The sequence below is a fragment of the Zonotrichia albicollis genome, chromosome 18 (assembly GCF_047830755.1).
Source record: "Zonotrichia albicollis isolate bZonAlb1 chromosome 18, bZonAlb1.hap1, whole genome shotgun sequence".
Classification (NCBI taxonomy): domain Eukaryota; kingdom Metazoa; phylum Chordata; class Aves; order Passeriformes; family Passerellidae; genus Zonotrichia; species Zonotrichia albicollis.
The window spans coordinates 4,716,177-4,741,516 of record NC_133836.1 but is presented as its reverse complement, the minus strand read 5'-3'; the positions used below and the strand labels follow the sequence as shown (position 1 = coordinate 4,741,516).

Sequence of the window (25,340 nt, the reverse complement as noted above, 5' to 3'; positions counted from 1 at the left end):
GCTGTAGATGCCTCTGGGGCTGTCCCTGGCACCATCAGTGTCTCCATTGCAGCTCCAAAGGTGCAAAGGCAAGGAGTGAACAATCCCAGTGCCACACACCCCGAGGGACACCCTGGCAGCCCTGGGATGCTCTGAGACATCAAAATGAGCACGGGGACTCCTGCTGTCCTGAGCTATCCTGTCCCTACACACTCCCCAGCACCAGCACAGCCAACGACCCTCAGGGCCAGCACCCCACATCGCTGCCTAGCACGCTTACCTTACTCTTTGCCCAGATATTTCTTCATGATGCTGCTGACATCGTCCTCCCTGCCCTCGGCCTCGGCTCGGCGGCTCACGGCGCTGCCCTGGCTGCCGGCCCTGCCGCTGGAGCCCTCCCCGGCCGCCCTCGGGGGCTGCGGCCGCCGCTTGACGCTGTCGGCGCTGCGGGCGGAGCGCTGCGAGCCCGAGGATGAGGAGGCGTCGGAGACATCCCCGGGCTCTTCCCTGCCCTTGGCCGTGCCCTTGGTGTCGGAGGGCTCCAGGCTGCCCGAGGCGATGGCCTCGTCCTCGAAGCGCACGGTGAGGGCCCGGTGCTCCCTCCGGTCCCTGCGGGCTCTGCCCAGGCTGCTGGCCGAGGGCGACTTGCGGATGGCCGGCACGAAATCATCGAAGTCAACCTTGGTTCTCCTCTCGTAGTTGAGGGTGGGGATTCTCCAGCTGAAGGGGTCGCTCCCTTTCCCCTCGCCCAGCAATCCCTCCGGCTCCTTGCCCAGCTCCACGTCCTCCAGCGAGGGCTCCAGGCAGCTCCTCCAGGAGCTCAGCCGCGGCACCTCCATCCCCGCAGCCGGGGAGCTCGGCCGGCGGCCGGAGCCGTCCAGGCCCGGCAGGAGGGACTCGTAGGAGCCGAATTTCGATGCCTTTTTGAGCACTGGAGAACGCGAGGGCCCGGCCGGCTCCGAGGCCATGCTGCGCAGGCTGGAGGAGCGGGTGAGGCTGGCACCAGCTCCCTCTCCATCCCCTGCCCGGTCCCCCTCCAGCCTCCCCGGGGGCTCCTCCAGGGCAGCCCTGGGGCGCCGCAGAGCCGCGGCACCGGTGGTGCGGTAAATGGGCAGCGGGGACGCGTCCCCCAAACCCGGCTCCCGCTGCCGTCGCAGCTCCTCCACGTACTCGGAGAGGGCGGCAGAGCTGGGCACCGGCCCCGAGCCCACCGGGACCGACCCCGATGACACCGAGAGCGACCCTGATGCCACCGAGACCGACCCGGATGCCACCGAGAGCCTCCTCCGGCTGGGCACCGGCGGGGACGCCCCGCGCAGCAGCGATGGGGATGTGTCTCCTATCCTATCCACCGGCTTCTTTGGGCTCTCCAGCCCCTCTTCTTCTGCCTGAGGTTTTCCAAATTCCCGTCTTCTGGCCGCCAGCAGGGGACTCGTTGTGCTGCCGGGGTCCGCAGCCTCGGTGGGGCGGGCAGAGCTCCGGGAGGAAAGAGGGCGGCTCGGAGCGGGGTCCTTGGTGTCTCTGCTCACCCTGAACAAGAGAAATGTGGGAATAAGTTAAGAAACTCATAAAGTAAGTTGTAACATCAAGTTCTTTGTCTGCTGGCTGAGATGCGAGCTGCTGTCGTCTTCCCATTGACATAATCATGTCATGAGACTGATGCTGAAAAATAAACAGCTCAAGGCGCGTTCCACAGCAGTCCCGTCCCGTTTGTGGTTTGTAAAAACCCCCTGCCAATGTCAGATAAACCCGTGTTAGTTTAGCTTGTGGGGTTCCCAGTGACGGGGATGTCATCCGGGAAGGACAAAAAGCAGTGGAAAGCTGGCATTGCCATGGGAGTCTCGGGATGAACTCACTGCTGCTTCCAGCAGTTGGGCAATGCCCAAGGATTTTATCTCAAATAAGCCCAGGTCAGCAAGCCTGGATAATTCCTGGTGGTGTGACCAGCTTCAGCTCTGCCAAGCCAGCACTTACCTCCAAATATCCTTCTTCTTGACAGATTACAGCAATATGTAGGATTTATTTTATTCCTGTCAAAGCCAAAGATTATTCACTAAAATTTTATGAAAGCAGGTCGCAGCGCACCCCCGACACATCTCAGTGTTATTGCTGGGCATGTTTCACCCAGGCTGCTGCTCAAACAGGAGCCCTGCTACACCTGAATCTGATGCTCCGGCACAGTGAGGAGGGATGGCCACACAAGGGATCACATCCCAAACCAGGGATGGTGCAGGAACCACATGTGATCCACCTGCCACAGGGATGGGGGGACTGCAGCCACCAGTGGGCTTGGGGTCACTGGTGTCACCAAGCCCCTGCTTAGTGATCCCCTCCAAGCATTTTGACACTTTTTGATCCCCTCCAAGCATTTGTTTTGGCAGTGTCCCCACTCCCAGGTACCCCATCACTGCTCAGCAGAGGGAAATGAGATCCGGCCTTACTGGGATGGGAATTTGGGAAAGAAAGGAGGAGGGAAAAAGAGGGAACAGGGCAGAGCAAAGCAGCAGGACCCAAAGAGCAAAGGAATCTCTGGGAGGGAGCAGCAATGATGAAGGTTCCTGCCCTGGGAATGCCGCTGTTGCCATGGGAATGGGGTGGGAGGGGAGAATTCCGGGACGCTCGCTCGGACCAGGCTCTGCTGCTGACCCGTGAAATAATTCACATTTGAGATGGGCTGAAAACGAACTCCAGAGCTGGGAAATGCGGGATTGCAGAAGGGAAGGGGCAGTGGAGCAGCTCCAGCTTCCCAGTGCCCACTGGCACAGCCCAGGGCACAGAGGTGCCCTCCTAAACTGGCACCCACTGCCTTTCCCTGCCGGTTTAACCAGCTTAAATCTCTTTATTATTAAGGAATTAACCAGAGATTTCATCTCCCTGAACCACTGCACCCTTCAGGCCCGTCCCATGCTGACACTGCTGAAGCACCACAGCTGATTAATAGTTTGAGACATTTCAATAATGCTGGATTTTAGGACCCTAAATTGCATCTTACTTAAACGGCTGGTGTAATCCTTCGGTGAGGTTTTGTACAGAAATTGCTCCATTCATTCTGCACGTTTCCAAATAATATTGTAACCTGTGTGCTGCATGAATGGCTTTCATAAATTAAACACCGGCATCAGGGTTTTTATTTGGGTTTTAAGGCTGAGATAAAAGTGAGTGGAGATGTGAGAACCACTAATGGGCTGTGAACAAGGACTGAACACGCTGTATTTATTGTCCTGTTCAACATGACTGACAGGGGATGCTTTCCTGAATATCTTCAGGGTCTGAAATGGAGTGAAAGCTGCAAAGGTGGGACTTTTCCAAAGGTGGGATTGTTCCAAAGGTGGGGTGGTTCCAGCTTCCATGACTGCCTCAGAGTCCAAGCAGGGACTTCACACTCTCCATGCCCTGGTTTCCAGTGAAAGGCCAAAACTGCCCCATCCATCCTTGTCTCTCCCAAAAGTTCCCATTTTCTGCATCCATTAAACTGCCAGAGGCGGGGCTGGATGGGATATTGGAATGAAATTCTTCCCTGTGAGGGTGGTGAGGCCCTGGCACAGGGTGCCCACAGAAGCTGTGGCTGTCCCTGGATCCCTGGAAGTGTCCAAGACCAGGCTGGAGAGAGTTCAGAGCAACTGGATAATGGATAGATGTCCTTGCCCATGGCAGGGGATGGGACTGGATGATTTTTAAGGTTCTTTCCCACGACAACCATTCCATGATTTGTTTCTCTAACTGTTCCCTTATTCCCTCCAAAATCATGGCTCATCTTCCTCATCCTCCTCACAAGGCAGGACACAAGAGCCTCTGCTCATCCCTAAATCCCTCTCTGATTCCCAGCATGAATTCCCAAGGCTCAGAGTGACCCCAGGAAGGCACAGGCAGCCCCAAAAGAAGGTGAAGCCATGGGAGGCAGGACCCTGAGCCCCTCCAGCCCTGAGCAGAGCCCTGCTCCTCCAGCATCCTCGGGGAAGATGATTTTCCCATCTTTTCCCAGCAAAAGATGCCTGGGAGGCACCTGGAAGCCAACAGAGCTCTGCAATCTGCCATTCACACCAAACCAAATGACATACAACAATAATTAGTGAAGATTACATAGCAATTAGCATGATTACAATTATACCAGCTGAAATCATTTATACAATAAAATCCACACATGCTTTGCAACACATGACCAGGGCCGAAAGTGTGGCTGGGATGCTTTTCCTGGGAGCTGATAAATAAAACCCAAGACAGTTTCAGGGAGGGGAGAGACACTGGCCTCATTTCTGTCAGGAGAGGATTTTCTTGTCACACCATCATCTACACAAGAGCTCCCAGTTTCCCACGTAATGATTTGCTTCTGACACAGTCGTGGTTAAAAATAAACCTGTCGGATCCCCAGCAGCCTTGGGACCAGGGCTCCTGGTTTTGTCAACCAAGGTGGGAGGGGAATTGCTGCCAGGGTGATCCTGGGGCTGTGGATGCCCCAATCCTGTGGGATGCAGGATGGAGAAGCAGATCCTGAGCTGTGCACCCTGACTGCACCCCTGGATAACCTCCCATCACAGCACAACCCTGACCTGCCTGGAAAGGGCCACAATAAATACATAAACTTTTAAATTGCCTTCTTAATAATAAAAAAAAATCATATTTATCACAACCCTGAGCTGTGTCATATTTATAGAGGCTTAGCTCTGCCGGCCAGCGTTTTGTACAAGGAATTTAAATAGCAGAGAATTAAAGGCAACGTTAATCAAAGCTCTCCCTCCTGTAAGCACAGGGGTGATAAGAGCTGCCTGCTCTCCTCTGGCTCTTGGCAGCTGTTTGTTCAGCAAACAGCCCAGATGTGGTGCGGAGCAGCCAACACGAGCAGAACTCGTTTTTCATTACTGGGAGCTTGTGTAAGACAAAGGAATCTTAATAAGGAAGAGCTCGTTTCCCTGATCTCGTTTTTATTACCTCCAGTCTCGTCTCCTGTTTGTTTGCATTTCATCCCCTCCTCTCTCGATTTCCATCCTAGATGAGCTGCAGCCTAACACAGCAGCTCCCACACCAGCATTTGCAATCTGCCCTTCACAAGCCCCAGGACAGAGGGAGATGCTCACACTGTGGCCAGGGCTCAGGACAATTTGATTTGGGCTCAGGACAAAGGCTACAGGCAGCCCAGCAAACTCCAAAATCCCAGAATCACCGAGGCTGGACAGGAATCCAGGAATCCAATCCCCACCTTGTCACCCAGCCCAGAGCGCTGAGTGCCACCTTCCTTAGGGATGGGGACTCCAAACCTCCCTGGGCAGCCCCTGCCAAGGCCTGACCACCCTTTCCATGAGGAAATTCCTCTCAACGTCCAACCTGAAAGTCTGTATGTCTTCTACTATAAATCCAAGCTATAGATTGGATATATATACCAGAAATAAGATATTAGCCACAATGCCTGTTTTTCTGTCATTCATTAATGATCAGAGCTGGGTTATTTGCACCAAAGCCTCCTCAGCAGCACTTAGGAAGGGCTTTATTTATTGTGCAGGCTCCCAGTGAGCTCAGCCCACTGGTCTCAGAGCTCCCACTCATCACTGGTCTATGGGAGTTGGAATGGGATGATTTTTAATGTCCCTTCCAACCCAAAGCATTCCAGGATTCTGTGACCTCCCCACAGGTCTGACTGCTCTTAAACTCTGCCTTGTACCTCCCCAGACTGCTCCAGCTCACCCAGGGTGTTTCCTGCAGGGGAATTTCTCTTCAGAACATCATTTCTGACAACAGTGATTCTCCTGAACAAGGCAGGTGGGGGCTGTGGGGATGCAGCTCTCCGGAATCAGAGCAGGGAGATTAATACTAATGTCTGCAGTGAGACTGTGCTCACAACCCTGACAAATCCTGTCACCTCAGAGCATCTTCACCTGCAGGGAGCTGTGCCCAGCCTCAGCCTGGCACCTGCCCTGGTTATGGGGAGAAAAACTGGGAAAGTAGTGATGCATGTCCTGAGACAGCATCTATGGGGGAGCAGTGAGGTGGGGAGGTCCTGAATCACAGGGACTGTGAGCAGGGGCACTGCCAGCCCTGCCCACCCTGAATTTCAGCCCTGCCCACCCTGAGTTTGGATGGCTGGCACCTTGGCCACCTTCCCTACAGGGGGATGATGCTCTCTGGAGCCCATTCTTCTCCCTGCCCTAGGATTCCATCCCTGCTCCATCTCTGCCCTCACAAACCTCCAATACCCTTCTCCATCCTCACCAGCTCCCTCCACAGCGCAGCCCCAGACCTGATTTACAGATTTTTTCCAAACTCAAGCCATGGGATTGTTTCACACACGAAACACAAATTTCTCTGTGACACAGAAATGGAGTTTTTCTCTGGACTGGGTGGTCCCTCTGATGGGCACCAATTCAGGATGGGCACTCACAGAGCAAAGCATTTGGGCTGTGCAGGTGCTTGGGCCCCTCTCCATCTCTCCCCCAGCCCATCAGCATCACCACCAAAAATTAACATATTTGATATTAGAACAGTAGAAATGCATCCCTCTCCCTCAGCGGCAAGCATATGGCATACAAATCCTCAAACAGGCTGCAATGCCTCTTTAAATTATCTCCAGAGAACACATCAAGGGATATTTTCCTGCTTGAAGCACGTTTTTGATGAAGCGACTTTCATCTGGTGTTTCACTGATCCCCGCCGTGGCAGTGACTGCCTCCCTCGGTTTGATGTTTTAACCTTAAACACCACGGGTCCCTCTGAGCTCCATCCTGTGCATCCCAGAGGAAGCCCCCACAGCTCAGCACCCCCAGGATGGGCTGGGGTCCCTCACCTGAGGCTCTGGGTGCTGCGGCTGCCCACGGATGGTGCTGAAGCGCTCCCGGCCACGCTGGCACTCAGCAGGGACGTCCAGCCTGAGGAGGAGCTCGGCCAGGACTTGACGCTCTCTGCAGGCTCCAGGCTGAGCACGGAGCCAACAGTGGAGCAGGCATCCCTGGGGGGACAGGAGAGACGTTTTAATGGATGGGTTGTGAGAGTCTGTGAGAATTTTCCCTCATCTGCCTCACAATTGTCATTGGGGGACCACTGGAGAGAAGACCCCCCCCCGTCTAGAATCTCTGAAGGAGAAAGTTACATGCCAAAGGCCCTGAGAGCTGAAAGCTCAGTGTTATTTGTTTTCACAGGTTTGTTTGCTGTATGCTAAGAAGAGGGCACCATGCCCTGTTCGCAACAACAGCCTTGGAAGCTGTCCCACCTCTCGGCCTGGCTGGACTTCTCCTGAGTTTCGGGTGGTCTCCCACAGAAGACCCTCACCTGTTTTAGAACCACCATGACAGACAGACTGAGATGTAAGGAGCCTCCCCATCAAGGACTGAGACATGGAACCCCCATGTGAAAAGGCCCCTCTGCTCCATCAGGGACTGAGACATGGAACCCCCATGTGAAAAGGCCCCTCTGCTCCTTCCAAGGACTGAGACATAGAACCCCCATGTGAAAAGCCACTCTCCTCCTTCCAAGGACTGGGACTGAGACCCCCAACCCTGGGCAGGTGTGTGGGGGAGGCAAGCTGACCAAACCGAGATGTTTGCCTGCAGGTTGTGACCGCTGGACCAAGAAAACAGTGCACTTCTACTCTAAACCAATCCCAAAGTGCCAACATCACTGCAGAAAATGGAGAGCAAGAAGAAGAAAGAAAGGCCGGACATGCCCAAGTTCCTCCATCTTGTCCCCATAACCCCCATACCAAAAATCTTAAAATCTACATTTTCACCCTGTGATCATTTTGTTATTACACTATTCAAACCTGTGTGGCTTTCACGTCCTCCTACAAAGTTGGTGACTTCCTCCAAGGGTCAAAATCAAATCCCCAGGTGTTTTGGGCTGTGTGCCAGGGTCTCTGAGCCCCCCGGCTCTGGACACCCGGAGGGATGCACTGAGTTCTGACACCCCCCAGCCCTGCTCTCACCTGTCAGCATCGCTGTCATCGCTGTCCCGCAGCCCCTCCAGGGCCACCTGCAGGTCTGTGATGCGGCGGATGGAGGTGCCCAGGTCAGCCTGCAGCCCCTGCCGCACCTCTGCCAGCTCTGCCAGCTGCTGCTCCTGCACAGGGGACACCAGGAGAGGGTCTGCACCAACCTTGGAGACTGCTGAACCATCCCACACCCACCCCAGTGCTGCCCGTGGGGGCTGGTTAGCTGCACCGTGCCCTGTGGTGCTTGTGAACATAAACTGCATCTTCCAGCACCTTCCAGTGCTCAAAGGGGCTCCAGGAGAGCTGGAGAGGAATTTTGGATAAGGGTATGGAGTGACAAGACAGAGGAAATGCTACCCACTGTCAGAGGCAGGGTTAGATGGGATATTAGGAAGAAATTCTTCCCTGGGAGGCTGGTGAGGCTCTGGCACGGGGTGCTCAGAGAAGCTCTGACTGTCCCATCCCTGGAAGTGTCCCAGACCAGCTTAGGACAAGGCTTGGACCTACCTGAGATAGTGGAAGGAGTCCCTGCCTATGGCAGGGGAGGGACTGGATGAGTTTTGAGGTCCCAGCAACCCAAACCATTCCAGGATTCACAATCTGACAAGACCCATACAGCTCCATGGACCCAACATCTCCCACCTTGCACACCAAGGGCACCAGCCTGGCCCTGCACCCATGCTCACCACATTCCACATCCTTCCAGCTGGGAAGGAACCCCTCCTGCTGTTCCTAGGCCATCAAAGAGCAGAGAGGAGGGAGCAGCAGATCCACAGTGATGGAAGCTGCCAGCTGTGAAATCGCCACGGCAGCAGTGACAAGGTGAGGGATGACTTGAGACAGGCCAGGGCACAGGAGCTGGCACTCTGTCACAGTAAATAATGGAAGGCCTGGAATCACCAGGCACACAGGGCCTGGGGCAAGAGCATCTCAGTTCATCAAAACATGGAAAGGAACAGCCCAGTTTGGGTGTCACAGCAGCTCCTGGGAACGCACTGGCGAAAACCTCACTGCTGATGAGAAGTTTTCTGAAACTTGGTGTTTCCAACTTCCCTCCTGGCTCAGGGACAAGGTGGAAAGGAGCTGTTTCATGAAGGGAAGTGTTTCATCAGGGGCTGCAGGGGCTCAGAACAGGGCTCACAGTGAAGCACCAACCCTGAGAGGAGCAAAGAGCCCCAAGCTCTGGGTGCCCACGTGCCTGGGTTCAGTATTTGGGACTGCAGGAGCAGGGAGTGGAACTGCTGCCTGATAAAAGCTGAGCCCTTCCACAGGCTGATAAGAGCCTCTATTGACTCACCTGCAGGCTATGGCACAAATCAAATACAGTTCAGTGGCTGCATTTAATTCCACTCCTCTGTCCTGCTGCTGTTAACAGCGATGGGCAGGGAGGCACAGAACAATATCCTCCTACCAGCACTCCAAAACCACTTCTCTGGCCACAAACACAGAAATTCCCTGAGATGGCTGTGGGAGCAGCAAACAGAATGCCCTGGGTGCTGGAGGGGTCCCCCTGGCTGGTGGAGCCTCCCTGAACTTGCTACCTTCTGCATGATCCTGAGAATGATGAGAGGGAAGGGACCATCCCAGGTGATGCTGCTGAGATGGGGCTCCCCCTGCCATCCCCAGGACACCCCTGGAACCCCCAGGACATCCCTGGCACCCACAGTTTGTGGCACACACACTGGTGGCCTCGGGAGGGGGATTTGGGATCTATCATCCACCCGAGGGGTGATTTAAATGTGAGCCACAAAATCAATCTGACACTGCTCAACCCCACATCCCAGCTGTCCCAAATCTCATCCGCAGAGACATCTCATGTTTTTCTCCAAACCCTACAATTGTCTCAAGGAAAGGAATAATTTTGCCACAATGATTCAATTTCAGATGGAAAAACGCTGCCTGCAGAGCACAAATTGACAAGGCCCAGCACCAGGCCCCTGGCACCCAGGGAGATGCAGGACACCTTTGACACACGTTGTTTCCATCTAAATGTAAATCCAAGGAGCTTTTCTCTTTTCACAGTCCCTGGGCTGAGAACTGACACCCTCACACTGGGCAGAGCTGGCTTTTTGTTTCCTCTGAGCAGAAAATGGGGAGAAATAAAGGGGAAAACTCACATTATTGGGTGATCTGCACCATGAGGGACCCGAGGGGCTAAAAGGAGCATCATCTGCTGTTAAACCCCTTTTGGCACCAGCATCTCTGGCTGCTCCCACCAAACCAGTCAGACATGCACAGCAGGACCAGCCTGACCAGCTCAGAACCCCTGGCTGATGTATATTTCATCATCAATAAATAAAATATACATTCTGCCTGGTTCTGAATACATTTCCAAACCAGATTCTCCCATTGCCCCAGAGCAAAGGCCTGGCTCTGCTGGTGGGTCAGAATCCATGGTTTGAGAAGGCTGAGGTTGATCCCTGCTGACAGGGAGCCTGGATTAAAGGTTTCCCCAGGAACAAGGGGACAGGAGCACACTCAGCAATGCCTGGCACTCATCAAACCCACAGGGAGCTGCTCTCACTCCTGAAAATATTCTGCACATCCCTCATGGAAGGGGATTTCTAAACCTTCTTTTCCTTAAGAGGCTTTTTTCCCCCTAATTTTGTCTCAGAATTATCTGAGGAGAGGTTAAAAGGAGATTAACAAAACCAGCAGTGCAATGATCCCCGGGACTCCAAAGGATTCCCAGGCCAGCACCGCGTCCTTGTCACCACCTCATGTTTATTTTTGTATTTTTGTATTTTTATGGTTTTTGTATTTTTGTTTGTGCTTCTGCTGTGACAACACCACCTCTGCTCGCTCCCATCCACCCCGAGTCAAGTGTAATCTAATTAATCCAACTCAAATCCCTTTTTCTTCTAATAACTGAGCCCGCACCTGCAGAACTCATCCATCATGATTATTTTTAATTAAGCCGTTAACTCGCGGGGTTTTTGGGAAAGTTTGAAGTGACAAAAATTCGCTGGGTTGAAGGCTGCAGTGTGAGCACCGTGTAATTGGTGCGTGAGCAGCTGATGGATTCCTGAGGAATTGACTGTTTTTAAAGGCAAAGCCGAACCACAGCAGCCCTAATTTGCAAATAGGCACCGAGGTTTCACTCCTGGCTCCTCCATCACCTCTAAGGACCGGCTGCCTTTGATGGTAATTGTCATTAGAGCTCCTCAAAGGCGTCAAAAAAAAAAAAAAAGCAGAAAACAAACCAAAAACAAACAAAAACAAACCAACAACACACCCACAATAAGCCAACCAAAAAAAACCCAAAAAACAAACACAAAAGCAGACACAAAAAACCCCAAAAAAACCAGACACAAAACCCCATAAAAACCCAAAAAACAAACACAAAAAAAACACAAAAAAACCCAAAACCCGAACCAAAACAAAAACAAACCAAAAAAAGAAAAAAAAAACCACAAAATTAAAAAAACTCACAAAAGCAAAAAAGAACCCACACAAAAACCCCACCAAAAAGTCATGAAAAACCAAAAAAAACCACACACAAAAAAACCAATAAAAACATAAGGAACAAACAAAAAAAAAACAAAAAAACCACACACAAAAAAACCCAAAAAGAAAACAAAAAAACCCACCAAAAAACCAAAAACTCAAACCAAAACAAAAAAAAACAACCCAAAAAAGCCAAAACCACCCCAAAACAAAACAAAAAGCCTCCCCAAAAATAAAAAAAACAAAAAAAATGAAACTAAAAAGCCTCCCAAAAAAAAACCAAACAAAAAACCCACGAAAAAAGCAGAAAAAACACCAAAAAAACATTTAAAACCCCCCCCAAAAACCACACAAAAACCCTAGAAAAACATAAAAAAAAAACCAACAACAAAAATCCCAAAAACACACGCACAAAACCCCCAAAACACATTTTAAAAAACCACACCCCAAAAAAAAAAACCAGCAAAAAACCCCAAAACCCTTCATAGTTTGCAAATGAGCAAAACCCCCTAATCCTATTGTGTCACACAACTTGGTCTTAGCAGGGCCAGGGCACAAAGATCTGCCAGCAAAAGAACCAGGAAAAAAAAAAAAGTTTATTTGCACTATTTACACTGAGCCTCTCACAAAAAAAACCAAACTTGTGAAGAATATCTTCACACCTGCTCTTCAGTTTTCTGTAAAATGAGTTAATTATTGCGCTGATGAGTTTCACAGCTTCATTAAAGAAAGCTGATTTTAGGTTAGCACCCACCAGCCCCCCTGGTGTGCTCGGGGGAGGGTTCAGTGGAGCTGTGCTGGGCACAGAGGGACAGGAGGACACCCAGAAATCCCTGGATTGTGCCTCAACCAGCCAGGGCTCCATCCCAGTTGGCTCAGACCCTGTTTTTCCCTAGGAATTCCACCAAGAAGTCTCCTGGTTCTCCAAAGAAGAGACCTGAGCAGCTCCTGCCCATGGTTGGACCCCATTGCTGAGTTTTCACCCCAGAGCCCTCATCCAGATGTTTGAGCTGTGCCATGAAATCCAAACTCTGCAGGCAGCTCAGTCAGAGCAGCACAGGCAGCACCATCCTCCCCTAGGAGCAGCCTCGGGAAGGAAACCCAGACACTGGGACAGCCACTCATTGTTCCCCATTCCTGCTGCTCCCAGCCCTTCTCCATCCCTCCCAATCCCTGCTCCATCCTTCACAGTGCTTCTCCATCCTTCCCAAACCTTCTCCATCCTTCCCAGCCCTTCTCCACCCTTCCCAGCTCCTGTTCCATCCTTCCCAGCTCCTGTTCCACACTTCCCAGCTCCTGTTCCACCCTTCCCAACCCTCCTCCACCCTTCCCAGCTCCTGTTCCATCCTTCCCAGCTCCTGTTCCACCCTTCCCAACCCTTCTCCACCCTTCCCAGACCCTGTTCCACCCTTCCCAGCCCTTCTCCATCCTTCCCAGCCCCTGTTCCATCCTTCCCAACCCCTGTTCCATCCCTCCCATCCCTTCTCCACCTTTCCCAGCCCCTGTTCCATCCTTCCCAACCCCTGTTCCATCCCTCCCAGCCCTTCTCCACCTTTCCCAGCCCCTGCTCCATCCTTCTCAGACTCTGTTCCACTCTTCCCAGCCCTTCTCCATCCTTCCCAACCCCTGTTCCATCCCTCCCAGCCTTTCTCCACCCTTTCCAGCCCCTCTTCCATCCTTCCCAGCCCCTGTTCCATCCCTCCTAATCCTTCTCCACCCTTCCTAGCGTGTTCCACCCTTCCCAGCCCCTGTTCACCCTTCCCAGCCTCTGTTCGATCACTCCCAATCCCTGTTCCATCCCTCCCAGCCCTTCTCCACCTTTCCCAGCTCCTGCTCCATCCCTCTCAGACTCTGTTCCACTCTTTCCAGCCCTTCTCCATCCTTCCCAATCCCTGTTCCATCCTCCCCAGCCCTTCTCCATCCTTCCCAGCCCCTTCTCCACCCTTCCTAACCCCTGTTCCATCCCTTCCATCCTAGGCCTGTCAAGCTCTGGGTGCCAACCCAGCAGCTGAGAATTGAGGAGCTGCTGCAGGCTGGGATCCAGATTTTATTGGGAAAGGAGCTCCAGCTCCAGGGAGGAAAAGCCCAGGATGCGCAGCCAGAGCAAAGAGAGTCCAGCAGGGCCAAGTCCTACCCCCATCATTACCAAACACGCCTGGAAAGTGTTCAAAACCCATCCTTCTTGCAAAATTCATGAGGCAGAGCCATCTGCCTGGCAGCCAGCTCTCATCCCTGCTCCTCACTGGGTATTCCCTGCTGAATGGCACAAGGCTGCCTCCCAAGTGCCGTGAACTGGGTGGGAAAAGAAGGAGGGATGGAATGGAGACACCCTGAGCCTGGCTGGGGATGGTGGCACAGGATTTTCCACTGATAAATATGAGCAGTGAGGACAAAATACCTCCTATTCTGTATATTGTATATATATTCTATATATATATCTACATATACAGGCAGCAGCAATGAAACAAGACATGATTTTTAACCCAATCTCTGCCAGGAATTTGTCCTTTCAACACCCTCCTTTAAACCTGAACAGTGTGTGGTAAAGTCCACAACCTCACCGTCGTGTATTTAAATAAGTTTTTCAAAAATTGTTAGGAGCAGAGCACGACTTAAGTAATGTCAAGTGAATAATTCAGGCTGGATTTATAATTGATGGGGGATTTAGCAGGAGCAGAGCCATAAGTGGCTTTCTATTAACTATTGATGCTCCCCACCAGGCTGGGCTGGGCTCCCTGATCACAGCTCTGGTCCATGTTTAATTCAAGTGCTCTTCAGAGGACACAGTCTGGGGGATGCCTCTGCTCCCAGGAATGTCACAGCAGGGCCTGGAGCCAGTTCCTATTGAGCAATCCCCATGGGAAAGCTGGGATGGGCAGCTGTGTCTGGGGGAGCCCCCCTGCTCCTTTCTCCTGCCAGATAACCCCAAATATCTGGATAAACCCAGAGACCTCAGTCCTGCCTTGCAAGTTCAGCTGTTTGTGTCTGATTTGAGGGAGGTGCCTCTAAAATCCCTTTCAGACCTCTCTGTACACTTTATCTGGGAGAACACAAGAAGCTCCTGTACCTCCCCATATGAAACATTCAGAAAGCTGCTAAAAATACAGGCACAACCCCCAAAAATACAGCAAAAAGAACACACCCCCATCCCAACAGAATCCATGTTCCAAACACTGCCCTTCCAGTAGAGCTGCAGCAAACACCCAATATCACAGCACCCACAGCCAGGGCTCCCCAATACCACAGGGATCAGGGAGCCCAGGATGCCCATGGCACCTCAGCACAGCCTCTCTCTTCTCCATCCTTCCCAGCCCCTTCTCCATTCTTCCCAGCCGTTTTCCATCCTTCCCAGCCATTTTCCATCCTTCCCAGCCATTTTCCATCCTTCCCAGACCCTGTTCCACCCTTCCTAACCATTCTCCATCCTTCCCAGCCCTTCTCACAGCTCTGCAGAGCATCAGAGGCTGAGATTTGACCCCATTCCATGCCCAGGGGAGTCTGGAGAAGGCAGGGCTGAGCCTGGTAGAGCAAGGGCAAAGCCTGACCCTGGTGCAGGCAGAGGATTGGGAATCATTCACACCACTCCCCCCTCGGCAAGGCTTGGCAGCCTTGGGGCAGAATAAATCCTGAAATCTCCTTGATTGCTAACTAAAAGATTATTGATAAAATAACTGCTCCTAATTCAGCCCTGCTGCCAGCAGAAGTGCAATATCTTTCAATTACCACTCGGGAGCGAGGCTTTCCCTTGGATTACTGGAAGAAGCAACATGAAAAGAGACTCTGGAAAGGGCTGGGAAGTGAAGGTGAATCTATTTCTGCTGCTCTCCAAAGCCAGCTGGGGCTCTGCTTGTTCAGAGTGGATTTTGCTGCTGGTTGGCACTGTCTGTGCAGACACAGGGCGGGTTTGGCAAAGCCAGGAGCTCCAGGAGGAGCTGGTGCTTGGGCTGAGCCTGGCACAGCCAGCCTGGCACAGCCAGTCCTGTGACCAGCACTCAGGGCCAGGCCGTTTCCCACCCACTGTGGTTCTGCCTGACATGAGGAGAACCAGCATGAGGAGCTGCAGGAATGACCTAACTTGGAATCATAGATTCACCTAGGATGGAAATACCTCCAAGATCATCCAGTCCAACTGTTGCTCCACCACTAAACCACGTCCCCAAGTGCCACGTCCACACGGGAACTGCATTTCTATGAGAGCAGGCAAAGCCACATCATTCCCACAAGAAAACATGGAGCAGAGTGACTCTCCAGGCTCCCAGACCAGCCATGGGGAAAAGGAACATGAGGGTCCTCAAAAACAGCTTTTGTTCAATGGTTTGGTGCTGCAGAGAGCTGCAAAGCAATTCCCTGTCGCTCCCAGAGGAACAACTCCATCCCCAGAGCCACAGCGCACAAAGGAGCCCACAAAAATGAGTTTCTCGAGCCCTCAAACCAACCCAGGGGCTATGAGGGGTCACCTCCAAACCCCTGTGCCCATGGGACCCCCCAAAGCCTGGCAGGAGCACCCCAAACCTCACCAGCTCCACGCGCCGGCGGCTGGACTCCAGCTCCCTCTGCACCAGCTCGTCCATGTCAGCCTTCATCTCCTGCATCCTCCTCTGGTAGTACCTGCTGCTCTCCCTCTCCCGCGCCTCCGACTCGGCCGCCTTCTCCAGCTCCTCTCCCATCTGGATGATGCTGTCCCGCAGGCGCAGCACCAGCACCTGGGGAAGGTGAGGAGTTGGGAATGTCCCTGGGAGCGCCAAGGCACTGCTGGCGGTCACAGAGAGAGCAGCAGCGCCACCAACACCCTGTGCTGCCCCAGCCCTTCCCAGGTGCTGCTGTCCCCCCAGGTGGGGCGGTGGCACTGCCAGGGGAGCAGGGGGTACCTCGAAGCGCTTCATCTGCACGGCCTGGAAGTCCAGCTGGCTCTCCAGGTCCCGGATCCGAGCTTCCTGCCGGCTGACGATGGAGCGCTCGGCCGGGCACTGCTCCAGCTGGGCTGCCCTGGCCTGAGCTGCCTGCAGCTGGGAGAGCAGGGCTGTGTCAGCATCAGCATCCCCCAGCCCCTCTGCTGATCCTCTCTGTTGAACCCCTTTCCTGAAACCCTCTCCTGGACCCCTGTCACAGACATCTTTTCATAAAAAATCCTTTCCTTAGCATTTTTCCTCCTGAGAAGCTGAAAGGCCTCAGGAACAAAATGCAAACAATGATTATCTGCTGCTGTAGAATGCAACAGGTGGATCTGTGATTGGTCTCATGTGGTTGCTTCTAATTAACGGCCAATCACAGCCCAGATGACTCAGACAGAGAGTCCGAGCCACAAACCTTTGTTACCATTCTTGGCTATTCTATTCTTAGCTAGCCTTCTGAAAAGGAAATCCTTTTGTCTATTCTTTTAGTATAGTTTTAATATGATATATATCATAAAATAATAAATCAAGCCTGAAACATGGAGTCAGATCCTCATCTCTTCCCTCATCCTTGGACCCCTGTGAACATCATCACAGATCCCTCTGCTGAACCCCTTTCCTGATCCCCTCTCCTGGACCCCTCCCCAGTTCCTCGCATGCCCTGGGGGTCTCTGCTGGCCCCTGAGTTGTTGTGGCAAGCACTGCCCTCCTTTCCCAAAGAATTCCCTGCTGCTGGAGCCACACAGAACAGGCCTGACAGCAATGTGTGGCTCTGAATGGAGAACCTGCTGGCCAGGACACATGTCTGGGGCTCCTTTGCTCTTCTCTCCTCACACACTCTTTGAGGACAGCAGGTGTAAAAATTCACAGTCTTTGTGGAAAGCTGCCTGGGCCAGGCTGTTTCCTCGGTTCTTACACTGAGATCTCCAAAGGAAATTGGCCTTTCAGTGATCCCGGGTTCAGGTTTTGAATTTGACCTAAAACTACAGGAATTTGTCTCCTTTTATCCAGCCTATCTCCAAAGCACCACCCTCTCCTCCTGCTTCTGATTCCTGGGCAGCTTAGCCACGCTCCAGTAAAGCACTTCACTTAATGGGATTACTCATGTGTTTAAAATTAAATCCCTCACTCCAGGAGGGCTGGCACAGCCTCAGAGGCGAGGGGGTGCAGCCCTTGTTGGTGCCCACCCTGGGGCAGCCCTGGGCTCAGCCCATCCCAGTTCAGCAGGGGAGGAGGGAGAAACCAGGCTGTGAATCCCAAAAATTCTGCAAGAAAATGATTTCTCCAGCCTAAAAAAGTCCCATTCCTCAGCAGGAGTGCCACAGGCTGGGCAGGAATTACCTTCTCCTGCAGGAATTACCTTCTCCTGCAGGCTCTGCTTTTCTTTCTTCACATCCTCCACCTGCGTCTGCAGCTCCCGGATCTGAGCGATGTCCGTGGCCGACTGCAGGAACAGAAAATGTGGAGTGGGAGCAGCAGGGCTCAGAGCAGAGGGCTGCTTCCTGCCTGAACCTCCAGTGAGCTGCTCCTGGACTGCCCTGATGGAGCTTCATTCTCCCAACTCACTGCAGCTTCCCGAAATTTTGAAACAATTATTTGTGGATCAGGATTGTCATGGCTCCACACACAGGCTCCTGGATCCCTACCACCTCTGCAAGGGGCACCAGACTGTGAATTGCCAGCCTGCCCCCTCCCATGGGAGTTTTGAGGTCCCTCAGCTCCCAGGATAATCCTCTGAGAGAGCCTGGCATAGTTTGGATATGGCACTGAAAGCACCAAGGCTGACTGACAGTGCTTTTTAACCTCTGGAGGAGAAAATGGTGAAAGGAGGAATAAAAACAACACAGAGGGACAGCTCTAGGATTCTCCAGGTGTTGAAACTAAAGGCAAAACACCTCTTGAACAAAGATTAAAAACTGCAGGTGAGAGGATTTGGCGCTGTGAGCTTTCCCTCCCTCACCACAGCATCTCTGTGGCTCCTCACCCCTCTGTGCACCTCCAGATGCCACCGCCAGCTCTGTGCCAGCCTGCAGGGCTTTCTGAGAGCCCTCCCAGGGCTGCAGAGGCTCCCCCAGCCCTACCTGGGCGATCAGAGCCTTGTGCTTTTCCATGAGCTCGTTCAGGTCCTCCTGGTCCTCATCGATGCGCTTCAGCAGGTCGGCTCGCTCGTGCTGCAGCTGGAACAGCTGCTCGTCCACCTGCAGGAGATTCCACAGCTCCTGGATCATGGATCCCACAGGGAGCCCACCAAATCCCCTCTGGAACGTGCTGCCAACAGCCCCCAGCCCATCAGAGAGCCAGGGCAGGACCATGGGATGCTGCTCCCCCGCAGGAATTTTGTCCACCCATTTACCCACCCTGGGGGCTGCTCTTTCCAAACAGTCCAAGTGATTTAGTGAGGAATATCCTTGGAGACTCAGTAAATTCACTGGGATGTTTTATAAATATTCTCAGAGGTGTAATTAACACTCCAAGGTGATTTATTAAACACTTCTGATTTAGCACAGCAGCTGCTGATTGCTGCCAAACCTCCCAAGGTGGGACTGTGCCCTCCCACCTGCCCTGCCATGGAACCCACCAGGGTCTTGCTTCTGCTGAGGGTCTCCAGCTCCGTGTGCAGGTTCTCCAGCTCCTGGGCTGCTGTCTGCTGGTATCTCTGGGCCTCTGCACACTTGGCTTCACTTTCTTCCAACTGGGGAAAGGTGCAGGGGATCATCATTAAAGGAGAAACCACATGCTGATGGTGCTGTCCCCATGCTTATTTCCACTTTCACAGGGTGTCACCCTATTTTTTAAGTTCTTCTAAACCTTCTGATGTTTATAGTCTTATAATTCACTTTGTCATGCACTTTATGTAAATAACTTATTTTTACATTCTTTTATGGAGGAGGAGAAATTTGATGGACTGTTGGTTTGTCCAATGTCATTGGAGAGGTGGGCACTGTCACCCTCGAATCCACTGTCACTTTTGGAAATCAATAAATGTCGGAGTCAGAAATTAAACTGCCCTCTTTTTTACCTTGGAGGTCCATGTAGTTTTATTTCGTGTCAGGGCATTTTTCCCTGCTAAAGAACACAGAAATCTCCACGTTTTAAACCTCTGCTGCTCCTCAGCTTGTCTGCTCCTGGTTTACAGGGCAAGCAAAGCTTCCTTGGCACTCCCAGCTCAGATCCCAACCCCAATGCCTGTCCTAATGAGTCCAGCAGCCTCCATGGCACATCCTCCCTTTCCCATGGCCAGGCAAAGCTGGGATCATTAATTTGCAAAATTATGTGAATTACACGTAATTCCTGATTAGAGCAATTCATGATTCGGGGGTTTGCAAATGGGCTTTTCACGTGGCGTAAATTGCATTTGCAAATACACGTGGAAGATCCCATTTATAAGCGCTAATTCGCTCTCGGGTTTTACAGCTCAGCCATTAGGATCACACGCGATCTTCAATGGGCTGCAAACATCTGGAAGCTGCAGCGTCATCCCCAAAACTCCCCCCTCGCCTGGGCGGAGGAGTTGTCGTAGGCTGTACCTGAACATCCAGTTCCTTCCCCTGCTCGTTGGGGTTTCTTTTGCTTTTTCTCTACGAAAAAGGAAAAATAAACCCCTCTGCTCGCTGCTCATTTCCTGTGCTCCTGGTTTCACTGCGGAGTTTCAGGGAGCAACGGGAAAAGCTGCACACCATGGTGAGAGTTTAAGAATTTTATTTTTTTTACTTTCTTTTTTATCTCTCTCCCTCAAAAAAAAAAAAAAAAAAAAAAAAAAAAAAAAAAAAAAGTGGGGGGAATAATGGGATACTATCACCGGAGCAATCCTCAGCTGGCTTCCCTCCAGTTTTTGGGCAGATTGAGACCTCTCACTAGAAAAGGAAGAACTTTCTTCCATCAGCTGTAAAAAAAGTCCCTGTACTTTGCTGGGATGAGCTGAAGATGCCACTCAGATCAGCTCCTGGTTTCATGGCCTTTCCCACCTGCATCCCCACTCATGGACTGGCCTCAACCCTGCCACAATTCCCGCCAAAATCCTGATAATTCCACCAGAGAGAAAAATCATCTCCAGGACCCCTCATTAAGCATCAGCTTCCAATTCACTTGGTGTAATGGAATTTTCCCACTTGGGAAGAATAAATTGAAATTCCCCCCCAAAAAAATGCATAATGTATGAAGTGTGGAACAACATTAGTTTGCTGTGAACACCATCTGTTAAATACCTGCATAAAATGGATGCCTCAGCCTTATTAAGAAACAATGCTGCACTCCCAGCCATATGGATTTTGATTAACGGAAATGTAGCATTTTAGCAAAGTTTTTCTTCTGGTGCAGGTCTGTGGGCTGCTGGTAGGATGCATTGGCTTTTGAGAAAGTCGTCATGAATGCCATTAGAAATTGTTTCAGCTTAAAGGACAGGATAATCATGTGGCATTTTAAGCACAGGCAGAGCCTCAGCGTTGGTGACACAGGAAAAACTCCACATTCCCAAAATCCAGGCTGTTTGCTCTTCTCCAAACACAAGGGAGATGAGCACAGGAACCACAGGGACAGAGAGCGACCTCCTGCCTTGCTGTGAGGACTGGGGTGTGCAGAGGGCAAGAATCCCAAAATCTCAGTTATAAATGCTGGGAAAGACTTCCAAAGTCATCAAATCCAGCCTGTGCCTGATCCCCACCTTGTCACCAGCTCAGAGCACTCAGTGTCACGTTCAGGAATTCCTTGGACACCTTCAGGGATGGGGGCTCCAAACCTCCCTGGGCAGCCCCTGCCAAGCCCTGAGCACCCTTTCCATGAGGAAATTCCTCCTGATTTCCAACCTGGCACAGTTTGATGCAGTTTCCTCTCCTCCTGTCCCTGTTCCCTGGGAGCAGAGCCTGACACCCCAGGCTGTCCCCTCCTGTCAGGGAGTTGTGCAGAGCCACAAGGTCCCACCTGAGCCTTCTTTTCCCCAGGCTGAGCCCCTTTCCAGCTCCCTCAGCTGCTCTTTCTATGACTTTACTCCCTGGAGTAAAGATTTACTTCCCCAGGTGAGCTGGGCATTATTCCCCAGGGAGATGGGGCTGGACACAGTGGGATGTCAGAGGAAACACCTCAGCATCAATGTAGGTCCCTCAGATCAGCACATGGAAGAGACCTGAGGTAGGGCCCTGCCACATTTCCTTCCCACCAGGGACTGGGAAAATACAGGGGCAGTGCAACCTCTTCAACCCCAAAGTGGGATTTGGGAAACATTAAGGGATTAATGAAGCGCAGCACTACAGCACTGGGTCAATAATATTTAACAACACCAGAGTGCAAAAAATGGCCATTCCCACTGTGGCTTGTCCCAGCCACAGCCATCTCCTGCCCTGGACATCCAGGAAAGGGCATGGACACACCCCTAGCTCCATCAGATCACCTTCCCCTTCTCCCCCAGCACAGGTGGAAGGGAGCAGCTGCTGCTCACAGCTGTTATTTATGCACAATGACCCTCCCAACTACACTTGGATGTTGCTGGAGTTGCTCGTGCCTCCAGATTCTTTCGTTTCCAGGTGAAATGTGCAGAACAGATTAATTTCTGAGTGGTTTCAGAGGGCCAGCATCTTTAGCTGAGCCCTTGCTTGGCACTTGGGAATACACGGCCCACAAGGGGGTGGACAGCCCCATGCTGCCCCTATCCATGTCAGGGGACTCAGAGCTCACCCTGGGGTCGGGGATGTCCCCAGTGTGGTGGCACAGAGCAGTCACAGAGCTGGAGCTGCTCCCCAGCTCAAATCCCCCCCCATCCCTCTCCTGCTTCCAGCATCCCTATGGCAACGCCGCCCCAGCCCGGCCGTAGGAGACGCGCAGAAACGCGCCAAACAGAAGGTAATTAACAGGAAAAAAAAGGGAAAAAAGGGAAAAAACACTTCACCAGCATTGCCTTAATTACAGGGTAAGCACTGCTTTTCCAAGGAGACTGCGGTGTGTCAGCGCTCAGTTAAGCGGGGCAGCGGGGGATGCTCCCAGCGGCTTCCCTCCCTCCCTACCTGCTTGCGCAGGTGTTCCAGCTCCGGAGCGCTGCCCCCGGGCCCGGCTGGGGCCGCCAGCAGCAGCTGAGCATCGGCCAGGAGCGCCCGGCTCCTCCGCAGGTCCCGCCGCAGCCGCTTCTCCACGTCGAAGTCGCGGTGGCCGATCTGGGATGGGGAGAGGAGACGTCTGAGCCCTGCTCAACCCCTGGAACCTCCATCAGCACCTTCTGCCACACCTCAAGGTGTTCCCCCCTCAATTTAGGGGTATTTTTGTCAATTACACCAAAGTGAACACCTCCAGGATGTTCCATATTTTCCCCCATCAAAGAGATGCTCCTCTGAAAACATTTGCGCACCCCTGGTCCCCACGAGTGACATTCCCCCCTGTGTCCAGAAGGACAGCCTGGCCACACAGCCACAAGGAATACTTTAAAAAACCCATCTTCTGTGCTCCCCTCCCCAGAGAGAGGGAGAGAGCAACCATGGTTACAGGGATAAAGGAATTAGAAATAAATAAATAAACAGGGACCAAATAAACAGGGACATGGTTTCAGTGCTCGGTTTCAGCATCACTGAGGTGTAAGAGCATTTTCCATTTAGGTTGTTTGCCACGGCTCTCCTTTCAAACCCCTTTCCTTCTCCTGTTTTCTGTTCACTGGCTGAAATCCACTGTGTGGATTTGACCTTGTGGCCTGGTTTAGAGCTGGCTGGAATTTGCTGGAACAAGAAATCATTGGCATCTCCATTTCCTTAATTAGTTTTCTGGGTCAGCTGTTTTCTTCCCATTTTTTAATGAACTGGCCTCTGCTAACCACAGGGTGTTTGCAGCAGCACCACTACTGCTCTGCCATCCCTCCAGCTGGATCCTGGACACTGCTCACATCATTTTCCTCTTGTTCAGGGGAAGCAATGACCACAGGGGATAAATTTGGTGCCATGGCTGGAACCAGCTGCCCCCTCCCACCAGCACAGCCCAGGATTTTTAAGTGACAGGATTTGATTTAGCTGCTGCCAAATTGAGGTTGTGTCTCACAGCAATCCCAGCTGCATGGCCCCATCTCCCTTTCCCTTACACCAGGAGTGCCCTTGGGGGCTGGCGGCTGCCAGGGCAACACCTGGAGCTGTCCTGGAGGGGAAGGGGTGTCTCCTCCTGAGCCCCTCTGTCACAGGCATCTTTTATGAAAATTCCTTTCCTTAGGGTTTTTCCTCCTGAGAAGCTGAGAGACCTCAGGAACAAAATGTAAACATTGATTATCTGCTGCTGTGGAATGCAACAGGTGCATCTGTGATTGGCCCACATGGTTGTTTTTAATTAATGGCCAATCACAGTCAGCTGGCTCAGACAGAGAGCCAAGCCACAAACCTTTGTTATCATTCTTTCCTATTCTATTCTTAGCTAGCCTTCTGATTAAATCCTTCCTTCTATTCTTTTAGTATAGTTTTAATGAAATATATATAATAAAATAATAAATCAAACCTTCTGAAACATGGAGTCAGATCCTCATCTCTTCCCCCATTCCAAGAACCCCTGTGAACGCGGTCACACAGGGCACGGCCCACAGAGCAGCCCCTGGGTGGGCACTGCCCCCTTACCTGCTCACACAAGGTGCCAATGAGCCCTTCCAGGTCGTGCTTTTCGTGCAGCACCATCTGCCTCTGCTCGTGCTCCTGCTCCAGCTGCATCTCCAGCTGCCGCAGCTGTGTGGGACAAACCCAGCCCTGCTCAGTGCCCAGCCACCCCTCAGGGTGCCAGCAGGGCACAGACACTGCCAAGGGGGGGTTTGGCATTGCCCAAGAGAGGGAGGGCACCAAGGCAGCGCTGGGGACCAGGAATGGGCTACGTCCCCTGGAGCACCTCCTGTCCCAGCAGTGCCAGGGACATGCAGGACATTGGGGACAGGATGGGCTGTTTGAAGCAATCCAGACATGCCCAAAGGCTGTCCCTGCAGCTCTGGAATTCGTGTTTACACCCACCGACCTCATGGCTTTGAGGAAAGGCAGTTTTCTGCAAATCATCCCCAAAATATCAAACTCAGGAGTTGATACCCTTGGTGTGACTCTGGGGTTACTGGGAGCAGTGGGTCCATGTGCTGCATCACGTGTGGCTCTCACACATTGTCCCCAACAGCCCCTCCACACATTGTCCTCCAACAGCCCTGACCCAAAGCTTGATCTGCACCCCAAAGCTGTGACTGGGGCTCAGCCCTGACCCAGAGCTTGATCTGCACCCCAAAACTGTGACTGGGGCTCAGCCCTGACCCAAAGCCTGATCTGCACCCCTGGGATGTGACTGGGGCTCATACTGAGGTGATGGTGGGAAAGCAGGAACACGGACCTCTGGAAGGGTTCCTGGGGACATGGGGAGCTTTGGGGAGCACCAAGCATCAAACCCACCCAGCATCAAACCTACCCTCTTCTGGCAGGACTTCTGCGTGTCCTCCAGCTCCTCGTCCTTGTCCTCCAGCTCCTTCTGGTGGATCTGCTTCATCCTCTCCATCTCCAGCTCCAGCCTCTCATGGAGCTGAAACCCCCAGAGATGATGCACAGCCCCAAGAGGATGAGGATGGTGTTGGGCTGTCCCAGCAGAGACAGACACCCCTGGTCCCCCCAGCCCCACGTTACCTGCTCCAGGTGCTCCACAGCAGCTGTTTGCTTCTCCAACTCCTTCTTCTGCTCAGCAGCGCTGCCCTCCAGGTCCCAGAGCTTCTTCTTGAGCCCAGGCACCGTGTCCATGGCCCCAGGGGCACTGAGCTCCTGCACTCGGCCGGCCAGCACGGCCACCTGCTGCTCCAGCCTGGCCACCTCGGCCTCCTTGTGCTGGGCAGAGCATGGTCAGAGCCTGGACACTCACACCCCACTCTCAGAACCCACAGCATTCCCAAAAACATCATCCCAATCGCCTGGAGCAGCAGCAGGGTTGGGCAGCCCACGGAGACCCCCATGCCCACCTTTCCCTCTTGATCCTGACCTCACCTTCCCACTGCCCTGGGATGTCCCTGCAGTGCCAGGGTCCCCAGGACTCTGGGGACAGGATGGGCTGTTTGAAGCACACCCAGACATGCCCAAAGGCTGCCCCTGCAGCTCTGCAATTTGTGTTTGCACCCACCGACCTCATGGCTTTGAGGAAAGGCTGTT

The 25,340-nt window shown here is 52.6% G+C and overlaps 1 protein-coding gene across 4 annotated transcripts in view; it reads right to left on the bottom strand.

Moving 5' to 3' along the window:
• Positions 1-25,340, bottom strand: part of MYO18B (myosin XVIIIB) — a 67,660-nt gene that overhangs the window by 5,516 nt on the left and 36,804 nt on the right. For all 4 annotated transcript variants that reach the window (XM_074554343.1, XM_074554342.1, XM_074554341.1 and 1 more), the window contains exons 31-42: positions 24,828-25,022; positions 24,616-24,726; positions 23,799-23,903; positions 22,224-22,370; positions 18,809-18,922; positions 18,312-18,428; positions 17,591-17,674; positions 16,207-16,344; positions 15,856-16,041; positions 7,886-8,019; positions 6,752-6,913; positions 260-1,509 (exon numbers count right to left, since the gene is read on the bottom strand). In XM_074554343.1, coding sequence (XP_074410444.1) covers positions 261-1,509; positions 6,752-6,913; positions 7,886-8,019; positions 15,856-16,041; positions 16,207-16,344; positions 17,591-17,674; positions 18,312-18,428; positions 18,809-18,922; positions 22,224-22,370; positions 23,799-23,903; positions 24,616-24,726; positions 24,828-25,022 — 2,742 coding nt within the window. In that variant the 3' untranslated portion in view covers position 260. The remainder of the gene's footprint in view (positions 1-259; positions 1,510-6,751; positions 6,914-7,885; positions 8,020-15,855; positions 16,042-16,206; positions 16,345-17,590; positions 17,675-18,311; positions 18,429-18,808; positions 18,923-22,223; positions 22,371-23,798; positions 23,904-24,615; positions 24,727-24,827; positions 25,023-25,340) is intronic.